At 40.6% G+C, this 14,440-nt stretch overlaps 1 protein-coding gene across 2 annotated transcripts in view; it reads left to right on the forward strand.

Moving 5' to 3' along the window:
* Window positions 1-14,440, forward strand: part of MACROD2 (mono-ADP ribosylhydrolase 2) — an 840,242-nt gene that overhangs the window by 152,078 nt on the left and 673,724 nt on the right. For both annotated transcript variants that reach the window (XM_065739549.1, XM_065739548.1), the window contains exon 4: window positions 13,729-13,758. In XM_065739549.1, coding sequence (XP_065595621.1) covers window positions 13,729-13,758 — 30 coding nt within the window. The remainder of the gene's footprint in view (window positions 1-13,728; window positions 13,759-14,440) is intronic.

Below are 14,440 nucleotides of genomic sequence, written 5' to 3' on the forward strand. Positions count from 1 at the left end.
CAAAATACTGCTACCCCTTTCCTGTAGAGATCAGATGGCTTTGGAGTATTAGTGAAATGTAAATCAGCAGTTTAAATGAGATTACTGGAATTAGTCATTTTGGCAGAGGAGATTTCAAGTGGGCATAACCGAGGTCCTTAAAATTACTGAGTAGACAATGAAGCCCTTGTGGTCAAAAAGGGAAAATGGTGAAAAGAAGGTAAGATGTAATGAAAGAATGGACTTTTTTTTAATTTTTTTGAAAAGAAACAGAAGGATGGTATGACATGACCTTTTTCTGCTCAGTGTTGAAGTATCCTTGTGGCAAAAGATAAGAGAAGCGTACCGTAACATAATTACTTTTGGAAAAGTAGGCTTTATGACACTAAGAAGTGCTTCTTGCTGTGGAAATCAAGTGGAGGAAAACATACATACATGTATTTTTTGTCTGTCTGACTTCATCAAGAGTTCATTAACCTGTCATCCCATTCCATGTTACAATGTAGAACAGCACATTCCAACATGCATCTTATGCTTCTTCTTTCACCCCATTTTTGTGTTAGAGGTTTTTACTCCTTTTTCTCTTAACTCTAGGCTTCTTTTTAAGGATCCATTGTCCCACTGATGTTACCCCTCAATCTGGGCTCCACCCACACTTGAGACATTTATCTGCAAGCTTTCCCTTGGGTTCACCTCCTTTCTTGGCACAGACTACTAGATTGATTGGAGTTTAGTGGCATAGCAAGAAAAGCTTGTGGCTCCTTGCTTAGATTTTTCTCCATATGGATGGCAGCTCTGCTTCTTTCGAGTTTTTAACTGTTTTCTTTTGTTGGGAGGACAAGAACTAAGTTGTCCTGGTCTGAGCATGCTTTTTTGTTTTGTGTAGCAAACATTCAACTGAAAGACTGAGTAGGAAATAGAGCTGGAGAGCTGAGCACACCCTACGTAATCAAGGCTTTGCATTGCTGGAGTAATAAACTCTCCACAGTTTCACACCTAGGACATAATCTGCTCTGAGTTTTGTTCTTGGCTTGCTGCTTCCACCCTTCATGCTGATAGCTGTTATCTAAAGAAAGTCAGAATTCCTCTTTTATTTTCAGTCATTTCCCCTCCCTCACGTGCAGAATCAAAGTGCTGTCACCCCGTGCTCTACTAGCACATGCAGCCTTTCTCCTTTGTTCTGGTATGAGAAGTAAGGGTTTTTTCTTCGTTGTAATTTTCAGTAATTAAACTGATTAGAATTAAACTGGTGTGGAAACTACATCTGATTACACAGGCAATACAGGGGAGGTAAAACTCATCTAACTAGGTTCCTTTCCAGCCTTTAGGCTTTTAATAGCTGAGTTAATTTCCTAGAGGAGTATGGGCTGATTGAAGGAAAAACTATAATCATTAATTGTGGTAGATTTAATTTGTTTGAAGTATAAAGGAAAGGCTGCCTGAGACTTCAGGGGAAGTGAAGAGCCACGCTCCTGCAAAGTGCATGTTCCAGCCAGAGCAATATGTTCACTGCTGCCCAAACCAATTCTCCTCAAAATTTTGGGGCTATTTATGGCTTTTATATGTTCCAGTAGGAGCGATGTTCTTACATCTCAGGATTGTTGTGCAGGATTCCTATAGATAAATGAACAGGGCCTCTTTTCCCACAAGTCACGAGCATGAATTTAAACTTAGCAGTGTGTTTGGTATTCCAGTCCATCTACCTGATGCTTCAGGGACATGGGCTCTCCTCCAGCTACCCTCTGAACCGTTTCCTCGCTAATGTGCTTATAGAATATGAAATTGCTCTAGTTGCTTTCCAAGAGAAAACAGAATTTTGCATATTCAATAAGGGGCTTTTTTAATTGTCATTTAATTTCTTTCTCACTGATGATTAGGGAGTGTGAGGCTGGCGTTCTGGGGCCTGTCTCTATTAATTGCTATGAGAGAAGTCATTTTATATAGAGCTTGAACAGATCATTCATCTTTTTCTTTTCTGAGCAGCTCTGGTAGCATGCTCTACCTGCCTAACAGATGCATTTATATATAGCACGAGATGTCACATCCTTCAACATTACTGGTTACTGTGTTTGAGTAAGCAGTGATTCTGCTGTGCCTAATTCTGTCTTTGTTTTCTCAGTACCTTTTTAAAAGTACTCAGCTGACTCACAAATCGTGTTCCTAGTATTAGGGTACTGAAAAGAAGCACTTCCTGTGCATGAATTAGAGATTGTGGGATCCCTGTTGGTATGTCTTCGGTGTGGAATGGATAAAATATGAATACGTACTAGCCCTGGATGCAATAGGCCCACATGGCTGCTTGGAGCATCTTCAGATTCTGGATATTCTTGGTATAGAGGAAGAACAATAACTCATTTAAATGCTGCCTTACTGAGAGCTGTTTGCTTAGGAAGTTGTAGATGGATTGTTGTAGCACTTGACAGAGAAAAGGCTGAACTTGGGCCAGAAACATTCATCCTAGTTTACATGTTTTTTTTTTAATCTCTCTTTTAGCTTTGGAGGAAGATGGGTAAAACCCAAGACATGGAAATGTTTGTTTGATCAACACTCAGAAAATATTCATTAGTGAGGGGGAAAAAAAAGTGCAATAAATTCCTGAATGATTAATTAGCTTTCCTAGATTTATTTTCAGTTTAATTGTCTGTAGAAATTGTAGGATTCTTCTTTGGCTGTGTTTTGCCTGCCTTAACCTCTAATTAGTGAGCTGCGGTCCTTTCTATTGATGCTTTCTACGAGCATGGTTCCAGCAGTGAGGTGGCACAGAGTACAGAAATGGAGCTGTGGTCCAGAGAAAGGATCAAACTTGTTCCTGTTATTTCATTTATTCAGGGGTGTGACTCTTGAGTCAGTGGGCAACCTGCTACTAGAAGGCATGAAAGAAACGCTAGCAAAAATAGCAAGTGCAGGCAGATCTTGTGGTCTTGGGGCATGGTTAGAGTTGAAAGGATTTGTAGTGGAAGCATTTGTGGTGGTGAATTAACCCCAAGCATCTTTGCCACGAGGGGGTGAAATCACAGTGGCTGCTCTTGGGCTCACATAGCACATATGTCTTGCACTGCCACCTGGCAGTGCCACTTCTTCCCATGGCTGCTTAGGGAAATGAGCCTTCAGCCTGTGGTCTGCAGCTTTGCATCCAAAGTATTTGTCTGCTGCAGAGAGCTCAGGTATTGTTCTAAATGGAAACAGACCTGAAGGCAAGGCACTCTGAGTCCAGGCAGATAAGGGCTATGTTTCTGTATCAAAATGTGAACAGTGGAACTGGCAGGAAGGAGGGATGGGAAGGGTTAGGGATGGTGCTGTGGTCTGAATGTGATGAAGTTCCAGGCTGGGTACTGCTGCCTGGTGATTTCTCTTCCTGCACAACACTGTTAGTGTGTGATGGTGCAGTCCATCTACCATCCTCGTGCGCTACAGAGTAAAGAAAGATTCTTGTCCAGTCTGACCTCAGCAAAGTTTTCATCAAAGCCCTCATACTGCTTGTGACTGATTAAAGTCTTACAACAGCAGTGCTAGTTTACTGCAGATGTTTTGGGTGATAGCTTTTCTCTCCTTCATCACTAAGAAGTGCCCTAATGGTGGCTTTAAGGAGCTATCTTGGGATAAAACTGCCTGGCTCTTTGCTTCACATCTCACACAGCCAGCGATACCTGGGAGCAGGGACAGAGCTGGTGCTCTGGCAAACCAGCAGCACTCTGGCCTGCCAAGTGCTGAGATAAATTGGGTACAGTGAGTATCTGCAGCTAGGAGAGATTAGAGAACCCCAGCAACTGACGGGAGGAAAGAATAAACCCACGGAATCTGAAATGCTGTCATTTGCAGTGATTTCATCTGGGCTCTTGGCTCTGTCATGCCCGTGAAACTATCTACAGGCCTTCACATCATTTTCATTATTTGTGATCTGCCTGTTCTGTGGAGTTCCTGAATAGTTTTTCATAGAATGTGAAAATGGTAACAGAAAAAATAATTATTATGGGTTCTTTCCCCCGTATTTTTCGGACAGCGCTTTTTCCATTCTGAGGCATGTCATGAATTGCATGCTCCTGGAGCAGTAAAATGGAGAGGATAACCAATCTCACTGTGACTCAGCTGACTTTTATCATAATGGGGGCATTTTCTGAAGTCTCTGATAAGGTGATGGCTACACTTTATTCTTCATATTCTTAATGGTCTTTCCCCAGATTTTTTCATCTTATAGATTATAACTTCTTGAAGCATTCACTTAAAGTATGAATTGCATATTTGACACCTGTATGCAGGAAGATTGGGGAGGATAATCTTACGGGTGGCTGAAGATGTTTATTCTTTAACTTACAGTAATGTATTCTGCCTGATCTGACTGAAATATCCAGATTACCAAGTTCCACTTTCCTCTGTGAAGGAATATGTGGCCATTGTGCACCAGTTAGCCTTGCAGCAACCATTTAGGCTGCTGCTGGAAAACAGAATGTATGGGAAAATACATAATCAGATTCTCTATTTCTTCTGTGGTGTGTCTCTATTTCTTCTGTGGTGTGGCTCGTACTGACCACAGTGGGAGCTGCTTCGAATTTCAGCTGTAAGAGACGATCGTTAGAGAGTTTACATAACACATTCATATGCAGAGTATGTTACATTGGCTCAGCTGGATGTGCCTTAGCGTAGTCCTTACATTGGTGCTTGGCTTGCAGGCTCCTCAGTTGTACACTGCTCGTTGCTTACAGGAGCTTATAATTCATTGTCAAAATCTTCCTTCCAGGCTGCTCTTGCAAAAGCAGTGCAATAACACCTCATCTTCCTCTAACTTTGCGGCAAAATTTACAAGCAAAGTCTTGTCTGCATAGCTGGGAAAAATGCAAGGGCTCCTTTGGTAGGGCACGCCGTGTGCTTATTGCTGTTGTTTTGTTTTGTTCTTTTCTTTTTTTTTCCTTCTGTTCAAAAGCAGTGCTGTTCATGAGTGTTAATATCCTAAGCAAAACCAGTGGTGCTAATTTTGCTCTGAAATGCACCCTCTGAAGCCATGCCTGCAGCCACAGCCAGCACTGCCCTTGCCCAGCCCTCCTATGCGCAGAGCAGAAGCGCTGCCGGCACCTCGTGCTGCTGCCTGCCCCAAGGACACGCACACTGCTGTGCTGCCAGCACAGGGCCCCAGGTAGCTTCTGCTCAGCAGTTGGATTTTATCACGAGTGAAGGTTTTTTTTTTTAATGTTTTGAAACCAGGATGTTGAATATTAATGTTTCAAGAATGAAGTATGCTACCTTTTATCACCTTTTCATTTCTTTTTCATTACCGCAGTGTAATTGTTGCTTTATTAAAACTTTTTGCAATCAGAAAGTACAGACATTTTCCTTTTTGAAGTCAAATGTTATGCAACTGCTTCCCAGTGAGGGAAATGGAAGTGAAATCTTGTGGGTACATAGTCCCAAAGTACCCCAGGGAGTACATAAGTGATACTTTAAAAAAAAAAAAAAGGAAAAAGAGAGAGAACGGTAGAAAGAAAGGAAAAAAGGAAGAATGAAAGAGAGAGAAAAGGAACAAAAGGAAGAAAGAGAAAAGGGAAGCAGCAGAAATCTAGGGTGCTGTTGTCGTGTACAGCTGGGCTCTGGGAGCTTCAGGGCAGGTTATAATTTTAAGAAGACAAAAGCAACAAAAGCACAAAGAACTTCACTTGCATTTTTTCTATGTTCCAGATAACGTGTTCAAGTACCTTTGGGGTACTGAAAAGATGCGTGAATTATATAAATTTCACTAATTATTTTGAAATAATTATTACCCGAGCTGCTTTTGTAATTGTGCAGGTAAAACCTAGGACTACCTCTTATTCTGTTTTGCGTAGGCTTTTAAATATTGATGATGACGCTGCATAAATGGATTAATTATATACTGCAGCGCTTTGATTCCCTTTAATGCTACATTTACAAACCACACAAATGGCCCAAATTATGAGATGAAGAATTGGCTGTAGTAGGCTTGAATATTTTTTCCTCGTTATTCTGCCCTGAAAGAAGTTCCTTTTCCTTTACATTTCAGCACAGCTATATTTTAAAATACCTTGATCTGACAGTGACTAAAAGCAGTTAAGCAAACTGCAATTTGACACACAAAGTGGATGAAATCTTAATTCCTAGCTTTCCTTTTATCCACGGGGTGGTGTGTGTGGCAGTTTATCAACCTCTGTTTCAGAGCGAAATTCTTTCTGCTTTGTGCCTTCAGCAGAGGGGTTCACACGAAGCCTGGCGGTGGCCGATCCTGTGCTTGCCAGCCATTTGTAGCCTCTTCCAGTTCCTTCCTCTTCCAGCTGCAGCTTCTGATTCAACAAGTCTGTCTTCACTTCCCTCCCAGAGATGAGATCAGCCTCACAAAACAGGTTCTTCTAACTGTCCTTCAGCAGGCGCTGGTGGGAAATCTTATTCTTTCGTATCACTTGCATCTGATTTAGGTTTCATGCCCAGCTGAACATAATAGCAGCTGACTGGTATGAAGGGCGCAGATTGCACAGGTATGAAGGCATGAAGAGATGAAGTGCTGCTCTGGCAGGGTTTAACTCAGCAAATGCAATCTCAGGTAGTGTTTGGGACTGGAGATGTCCTGATGACAGCCCTTTAAAGCAATTTCATCTGTTCTTTATTCTTCTTTTTAAGTTATGCATCTTTTACTCTGGTTGACTTCCCCACCAAGAAACTATTATGGTGCCTGGAATCCTCAAGCTACTGTAAAATTTAGGCTCCTTTTTTATGTTGAAAGCTAAGCTTCAGTCTGTCTGGAGGTTCAGGTGCCAGCATTGAGGATGTAAATCTGTTTTATTTTGGTTCTTCGGCATCAATGTCCACCTCCAGAGTCATCAGAACTTTACGTGCCTGAGTGATAGCTGCGTACTTGCTTCTACAATTCTTTCTCATGATGCTGGTACTCCACATGACCACTGCCTCGCCCATGTTCAATGCCTTCAGTGGTTTTTCTGGGTGTATTTACGTATATGTGTGTTTTTCACTCTTGGTATCGCATTTCAGAGATGCTTTGTGTGTGACTGAATAAGGTTAATGGTTTCAATGCATAATCTTTAAAAATAGCTTTCTTGCATAATTGCAAATTATGTATTGAGTTTGTAATGTGATAGAAGAGGGAAAATACTGAAAAGTTATGACAGTTATTGTTTCTATATTCAATTTAGAATGTTGTGAGGGCACTTTCATGACAGGCTCAACTTCAGAGCACTTATTAGTATAAGACTGTTTTTTTTTAATTTATTTATATATTTTTTTTGCTTGCTCTACCTGTGAAATACCCTTTGGAGGCTTGAAATGGAAATAATGACTACTTTATTTTTAAAGATGGCAAAACTTAGCTGGAACAATTTGTTCTCCATAGAGGGTTTGTGAGAGGGGGAAGTAGGATAACATACACTGCATATTTGCAGTCATAGAAACATTTTATTTGCTCCAAACTTATACTTTTGAATTGAGTTAAGCTTCCCATTAGATTTTATTAATCTTTGAATCCTGACGAATTTGAAGAGTGTGTGTTCAATATCTGCGGCAAAAAAGTAACTCTCAGTCCCTTTCCATTGTCTCTCGTGCTCCCACGTATTAGTTGTTTAGCCTTACTAGGTCTTGCTTCGGGAATTCCTGTCTTAAAAGAGAGCTTGAAGTTGGTGCCTTTGCCCATGGTAAACCTACATGGTAAACAGGGAGACCTTCGCTTTTATTTACAGAGATGAGCATAAGAGAATTCTTCATGGAAGAGTAAGCCCTTGGGTATGTTTAGAGAATATGATGTGCTCCGAAACAAACCAATCCCCAAACTTCTGGGCTAAGCACAGAAATGGCTTAGCTTCCATGAGCAGTGTGGGTCAGGGCTGAGGCTTTGGCTGGTACAGGGCTTGTTCTGCTCCTGCTGGTGGCTCCAATCTGCTGGGTGTCAGGGTCGGGCGGGTACAGAGCAGCCAGCTCTCCTTCCCTACCGTCCTGCTGGGCATCCTCTGTCAGCATCCTGTTTGCTCATGAGCTGGTGGATTTGACCTTACGTGGTGGTTTGGTGTGAGTCCAGAAAGGTGAAAGCCCTTTCCAGGAACAGATGGATGCGATGCATTTGTAGAAATTCTCTGTGTGGTAGAAAACAGTAAATTACTCCTCCGTGATATCACGGGTTTGTTTGTGGTGTATGATTGTGTGTACCATAATGTTGAGCATTTGAAGGCTATATTTGCAAAATGCATCTAGGTGTCCGGAGATGCTAACAATGATATTTTCTGATGTGCCTGAATGTTTGAAGTCAACTGTATTTTATAGGCTGCGTGGCTTTTCTAATTTCCAGTAGTCTCTGCTTCACATCATTAGGTACTTAAATAAGTTTGTAAATCTGGCTGAATCTGTTACTGTAACGTTATTTTACCTCTCCTGATTGTAGTGGCATTGAATGCAAGCAAGTATTCTGAGTAAAGTTATTTATAATGGCAATCATACTGTATTATGTAGTATGCTGCTTTGTTTTTTTTTTTACTATCCACACATCAAAATTACTCGGTGAACTTTAAGCCTGAAGCCTTTTGCTTTAAGGTACCAAAGCACATCTTGTGTAAAAATGGTTGAATGTACAGGGCACAGTTGTTGGCTTACTTTTCTTTGTTCTCCCTGCTTTCTGGAGAAAAGATCAAACAAAATGCAGTGGCAGGTAAGGATGTCTCAGAAAACATGTAGGAGAAATGTAGCTTCCTGTTCCATAAATTACTTGTACTCTGCTCACCAGCTGCCTGTTATGATGTTTTATTGATGAATAAAAATGGTGTCTGAGGCAATAGAGTGCCTTGCATCTTACAACATTGCCAGTTATAAAGTTGTCTTCTTGAATAAATTTCACAATTAGAAAGTATTGACAAAAATATTTAATCTTTTTTACATCAAAGTAAGCTCAAACATCTGCTGCCAAAGTCAGACAGTATCAAGTAATCTTTAAAAAGTATATTTTTATTATAGTGACAGATGCATGGCTGCATGACATAGATGTCAATTTAAGTTACTAGTGCCATTAATACTTGACAAAGACATGCTCCCAGAAGAATTTACGTTTTTAAAGTGTTGTCAGATAAGTATATGCCAACAAAAAGTAACCAGAGTTAGTCAGCTGTGTTGTTAACAAAGCTAAAAGCATGTTATCTCCAGAGACATCACAAAAATTGGTATTCGCATCATTTCTATTTTCTAACTTCAACAGAATTGACAGCAGGAAAAAAAAGCATTTTTGTGACTGCAAATGTCGGTTTAAGCAACCCGTACTTTTTCACTTTTCATATCTCTTGGCTTACAACACAGAAAGATTTTCAGTTTCATTTGAGGTGAACTTCAGCATTCATTTGCTTTCTACAGAATTCCAAATAATCCTTCTTCTTGGCAAGGGCTCTGTTGTAAAGAGAGCGTTGATGAAATGTGAAGATTTGTGCCAGAATTTCTGGTCTGCTTATTCGGTTGAAAAAGCATTAGAAAGTTGTATGACTTAACTCATTAAGAATGCCGAGATTTAAAACATTCATGTCCAATTCTTATTTGTAAATTATTACAGAATCACAGAACTGTAGGGGATGGAAGGGGCCTCTAGAGATCGAGTCCAACCCCTATGCCAGAGCAGCTCCCTAGACCATGAAGTGTTATCCTGGGTCATTCATTATTTAAACTTGTACATTTTAGTATATGTAGTATTAACAGGATATTTCAGTCTGAATATCCCACAGTGAGAAACTAAGCTTACTTGAAATTCTTTTCTCCTTTTTCTTTTTTTCTTCTATTTCTCCCTTGCGACAGAAGTGTTTGGGGAAAAAACGTTGGCTTTTGGAGTGAGAGTGGAGTGTGCTGGGTAGAACTGGTCAGTGCTCGTGGAGTTCATTTAGCATCCCTATCCGGTGCTGTTCTTGTATATTTGAACGAATAAAAGCCAAACCCACTGAGGTGCTGAGTCATTAGAAATACTGGACTTCTGGTTGCATCTGGGGTCATAAACACCTCATTAAGGGCTAAATTGCTACACTGAATGAATAGGGACAGTGTTTGCTCTTATTTGGGTTTTGTCAAGTAGATGTTTTCTTAGAGAGGAGCCTGGACGTTTTATAAACACTCCTTGCTGCTAATGCTTCTGGTGTCTGTAATAACAAGAAACCTAGACCTAAGGGCTGGAAGCCACATTACTACTCCTGGCCGTGCTTTTGTTTCTCATTCAGAGGCAGAATGAGGGTGAAATCAGTCTCTCAAAATGCTGAGTCCAAGACTTCGAGGGGAGATGCTCAACTTCTCATCCTGAAGCTGTTCTTTAATATGCACCCTGGAAACTGCTCAATTTTAACTGAACTGTTTTAGCTCTTGCTTCCTCTTGCAGGCCAGTGCTGAGGGGGATGTTTTTGAATGGGGCTTTGTCAACAAGTGTTGTACTGCAGTCTGACAGGGAACTGGGTGGAGTACCCAGGAGAGCTGCCTGCCTGACCACTCTGTGTCACTTGTCTTAGTATAAATGAGTACATATTAATATCACATTCTAAGATGTGTATTGTGACTGGATTTTCAGAGTTGATGCCCAGCGATCTGTTGTAGTTTGTAATGAGGTGGTTTTAGATCGGTTGGTCAGGACAGCTTGAGAGTAAAATCATACTGCTCCAGTGTAATGTGATGTGGCTACAGCTCTGGGGCCATGCTCTCTGAATCTGGGTGAAAATCGCAAGTTCTGGCTGTGGACAAGGTATTCTTACAGTGTTAAGCAACTAGGTATTTCTTTAATGATAACACTTTCCCAAGTGTTCCCAAGCTGGTTGGGTACTAGTAAAAACTCCTCCAGAAGAGCAATGAGGCACTGGCACAGGCTGCCCAGGGATGTGGTAGAGTTACTGTCCCTGGAGGTGTTCAGGAACCACGGAGATGTAGTCCTTGGAGACATAGTTTAGTGGGAGTATTGATGGTGCATGGACGGCTAGACAAGATGATCTTAGAGCTGTTTTTGAGCCTAAAAGATTCGATGGTTCTGTGAAAAATGAAGTGGAATGTTTTATTGGAGCCAAAAATCTGTTAGAAGTGCTTTTTGCTGTTTCTACAGAGAAGACTGTGATGCTGACTTACGTCCTACAACTTGCTAATAACATGTATTGGAAAGGTAAACATTGTCAGGAAAAAAATGCATGAGGAAAACATCATTCTCAGAGAAACCAGCAGATAGGAATTTGCAGTGAGGATCTTGGCTGGGTTTCAGAAGAACCGTTGTTACCACTGGTAACTTCTATAACAGTGAGGTACAGCAGATCTTAGCTATGTCTCTCAAGGCTCTAAGAAATGATGACTGAAATCTGAGAATTTGACTCATTCAGGAACTGGAATGGTGATTGCAGGTGCATTCTACACTGCCAAAAAGAATAATGTTGAATAGCAGACTCATGGCAGAAGATAACATTCTGTAGCTCCTATTTTATTCTGATATGAAGTATCCTGATTTTTATCTCAGGCATACTTGTTTTACTGCAGGTAAGGTGCTGATGCCTGTTACAGGAGTACTTTGGAAGCTGCTATAAAAATATGTGGCTGTTTGCAGTTTGTGTCTGTCCTTAATACTGAAATACTGAATTTCAGTGATGACAGGAGCAGGTAAATATATATATATAGAGAAGTTTGATATCACTCTGCGGTATCTGTGGATGACACCACAATGAGTGGTGCGCTTGATCTGATAGAAGGGAGGGATGTCATCCAGAGTGACCTGGACAGGCTTGAGAAGTGAGCACAAGCAGCAAGACCACATGCAAGGTGTTGCACATGGATTTGGGCAATCTCAGATCAGTACTGACTAGGGATGAATGGGCTGTGAGAGCAGTCCTGCAGAGTTGTGGGTATGAACGGGTGAAAAATTGGATGTGGGCCTACAGTACGAGCTTGAACCCTGTAAAGACAGTTGTGTCCTGTGCTGTATCAAAAGAAATGTGGTAGAGAAGGGTGATTGTCCACCTCTACTCCACCTTCGTGAGACCCTACCTGCAGTACTGCATTCAGCTCTGGGTAAGAAAGACATGGACCTGTTGGAGTGGGCCCAGAGAAGGGCCTTGAAAATGATCATAGAAATGCAGCATCTCTGCTATGAGTAGAGGCTGAGAGAGCTGGGGTTGTTTAGCCTGGAGAAGGCTCCAGGGAGTCCTTATTACAGCCTTTTCGTTCTTAAAGTAAGGCATGTAAGAAGTATTTTTCTAATCCTTTGTAGGACATATAGTAATAGGACAAGGGGTAATAGCGATGAAACTAAAAAAAAAAAAAACCAAACAGATTTATATTAGATATTGGGAAGAAATACATTACTGTGGGGATGATGAAAACACTGAATCAGACTGTCCAGAGAAGTTGCTGATGTTCCCATCCCTGGAAGTGTTCGTGACCCCATCAGATGGGGCAGCCTGGTCTAGTGGAACGTATCCCTGCCAACGGGGCATTAGCAATCTGGAGCTTATTATTGTATGTGTTTGACAAGAAGGAGGATCCTATCTCTTCAAACTCTGTTGCCACCATCATCTCTTTTCTAGTTGCAGAGTTCTGCCTCTTGGGTATCTTTCTGTGAGCCAGTTCACCTCAATAATATGTTGAACAGCAGTATCAGAAAGAATAGTGGCTTGTTTTCCAGGGACGAAAGATAAAAGGAGAAGAGAGGGAGAGAGCTTCCCATTTTGTCAGCACAAACTGAGGTGCGAGGGAAAGCTGGTTACAACTAGTTGAACTGAAAGTGAATACTTAAATGTGTATGTAGAGTTTTGGAAAAGTAAATGAGGAAAACCAAGTTTACTGTCAGCTTTCTGTGAAAGCCTCAAGAAAGCTGTAGAAAAATAAAATATAACAGGAAATTTGCTGTTTAAAGCCTTGTAGTTGAGAAGCTGAAGGGAACAGTAGAAACAATAACTTGTAATAACAGAAAGCTTGGGTACTGGAAAATATTGTGTATCTTGTCCTGGAGTGGGACGAGGACAATCAGTAAGAAGTAGCTGTGTCCATCCCATGTACTGTTGTTTTTTTGCTGCTTTTCCATGTAACAATACAGCAGGGATTAGTTTCCCAGCCATCTGAAGGGTGAATGCTTTACCTAAGCTTTCCTTCTGTTTTTGTATGTAGTGAAAAGAAAGTTTTCGGTGTGGCTTGAATTTTGCTAAGTTTATTTGGAGGTATGCTGTGGATCACCGTGCTCTGAAAAAACACTTTCCATAAGTGATTTATCTGTTCCTGAGGTAGATAGATGGATGGTTATAGTGCAGAAGCAACTGCAACCAGCTTAATTTCATACTGTAGTACAGCTCTCTTAGGTTTCAGTGGAGCCAGGGCTTCTTATAGCTGTTTGCAAAAGTCCCATGTCTTAGAGAACATGGAGAGCTAATGAAAAGTTGCATTTAAATCTCTCTAAAGAGAGACAAAAGTTTCTCTACAATGAAAGACTGTTGTATTTCATTTGGTAATCAAAAATAAATGTGGTTTATAGAATTATAAATTCAAGTTTGTAATTTCGTGAGCTATTCAGCACATTAAAGTTTAATAATTTTGTTCTGTTTTATTTATTAGCGTACATGCTCAAAGATATTGCAAAATTGTGTAAAAGTAAAGACTATGATTACAAATTACATAGATTACTTTTGCAGTAAATGAGTTTGGGTAAGTGGAGACCAGTGAGATTACTGAAATAAAAGCAATGGCAAATGTTTTGTGAAACATCTGCTTTGGTTCCATCTATGTTTTGGAAGCTCTAAGCTAACAGTTCTCCTTTTGTTCTTCTTGCAGCTAATTCCAGCCTTCTTGGAGGTGGAGGAGGTAAGTCTTGCAACCCCTACAATTCCATGATTCTGTAATACACTATGTATTCTGATTGTGAAATGTATGCTGAGGAAATGTAGCGTTCTGTTGCTTATAAAACAGTATGTCATAAATGGGAAAGTAAAATGATGAGATGGGAAACCCCAGTAAAATCAATAGTATTTGCTCCCATCAAGAACCAGGGCGTGTTGGGTAGCTGAATTCATTTTCTTCTCTGGGTTTGAGTAGGGGATGACCTGTGTATGGGGCTGACCGAAATATCAAGGAACCAAACTTTGTTATTCTATATTGTGGTTAGGTAACTAGATTCATTTCAGCTCCTTTAAGGGAATTTTGAATGCATCTTAATTGTTAAAAAAAAGTTACAAAAAGAAAACCAGGTAAAATTTCATATAAGTCAGATAGTGTGGCTTTATCTTTGCACTTCTTTTTCATGTGTTTCCTTACCCCATTCCTGCTTGCAGGAATTATGAAACTGATTTCAGTACAAACCATTTGTGCATGATGCCACCAACGTATCTACTAGTATGACAGAGAGGTGCAAGTGTGTATAGTGAACGTTGTTTCCAGACATGTTCCATTTTTGAACATCAGTGCTATTTTGCTTCCTGCAATGCTGCGGGAGCTAACATGAGTGTTACAATTCAGGAAAAAAAAACATGCAGTGCTTGATTTCAGT

This window comes from Cyrtonyx montezumae, unplaced genomic scaffold (genome assembly GCF_038088225.1).
Source record: "Cyrtonyx montezumae isolate F1298 unplaced genomic scaffold, pur_monq_1.0 scaffold_24, whole genome shotgun sequence".
NCBI classification, from domain to species: domain Eukaryota; kingdom Metazoa; phylum Chordata; class Aves; order Galliformes; family Odontophoridae; genus Cyrtonyx; species Cyrtonyx montezumae.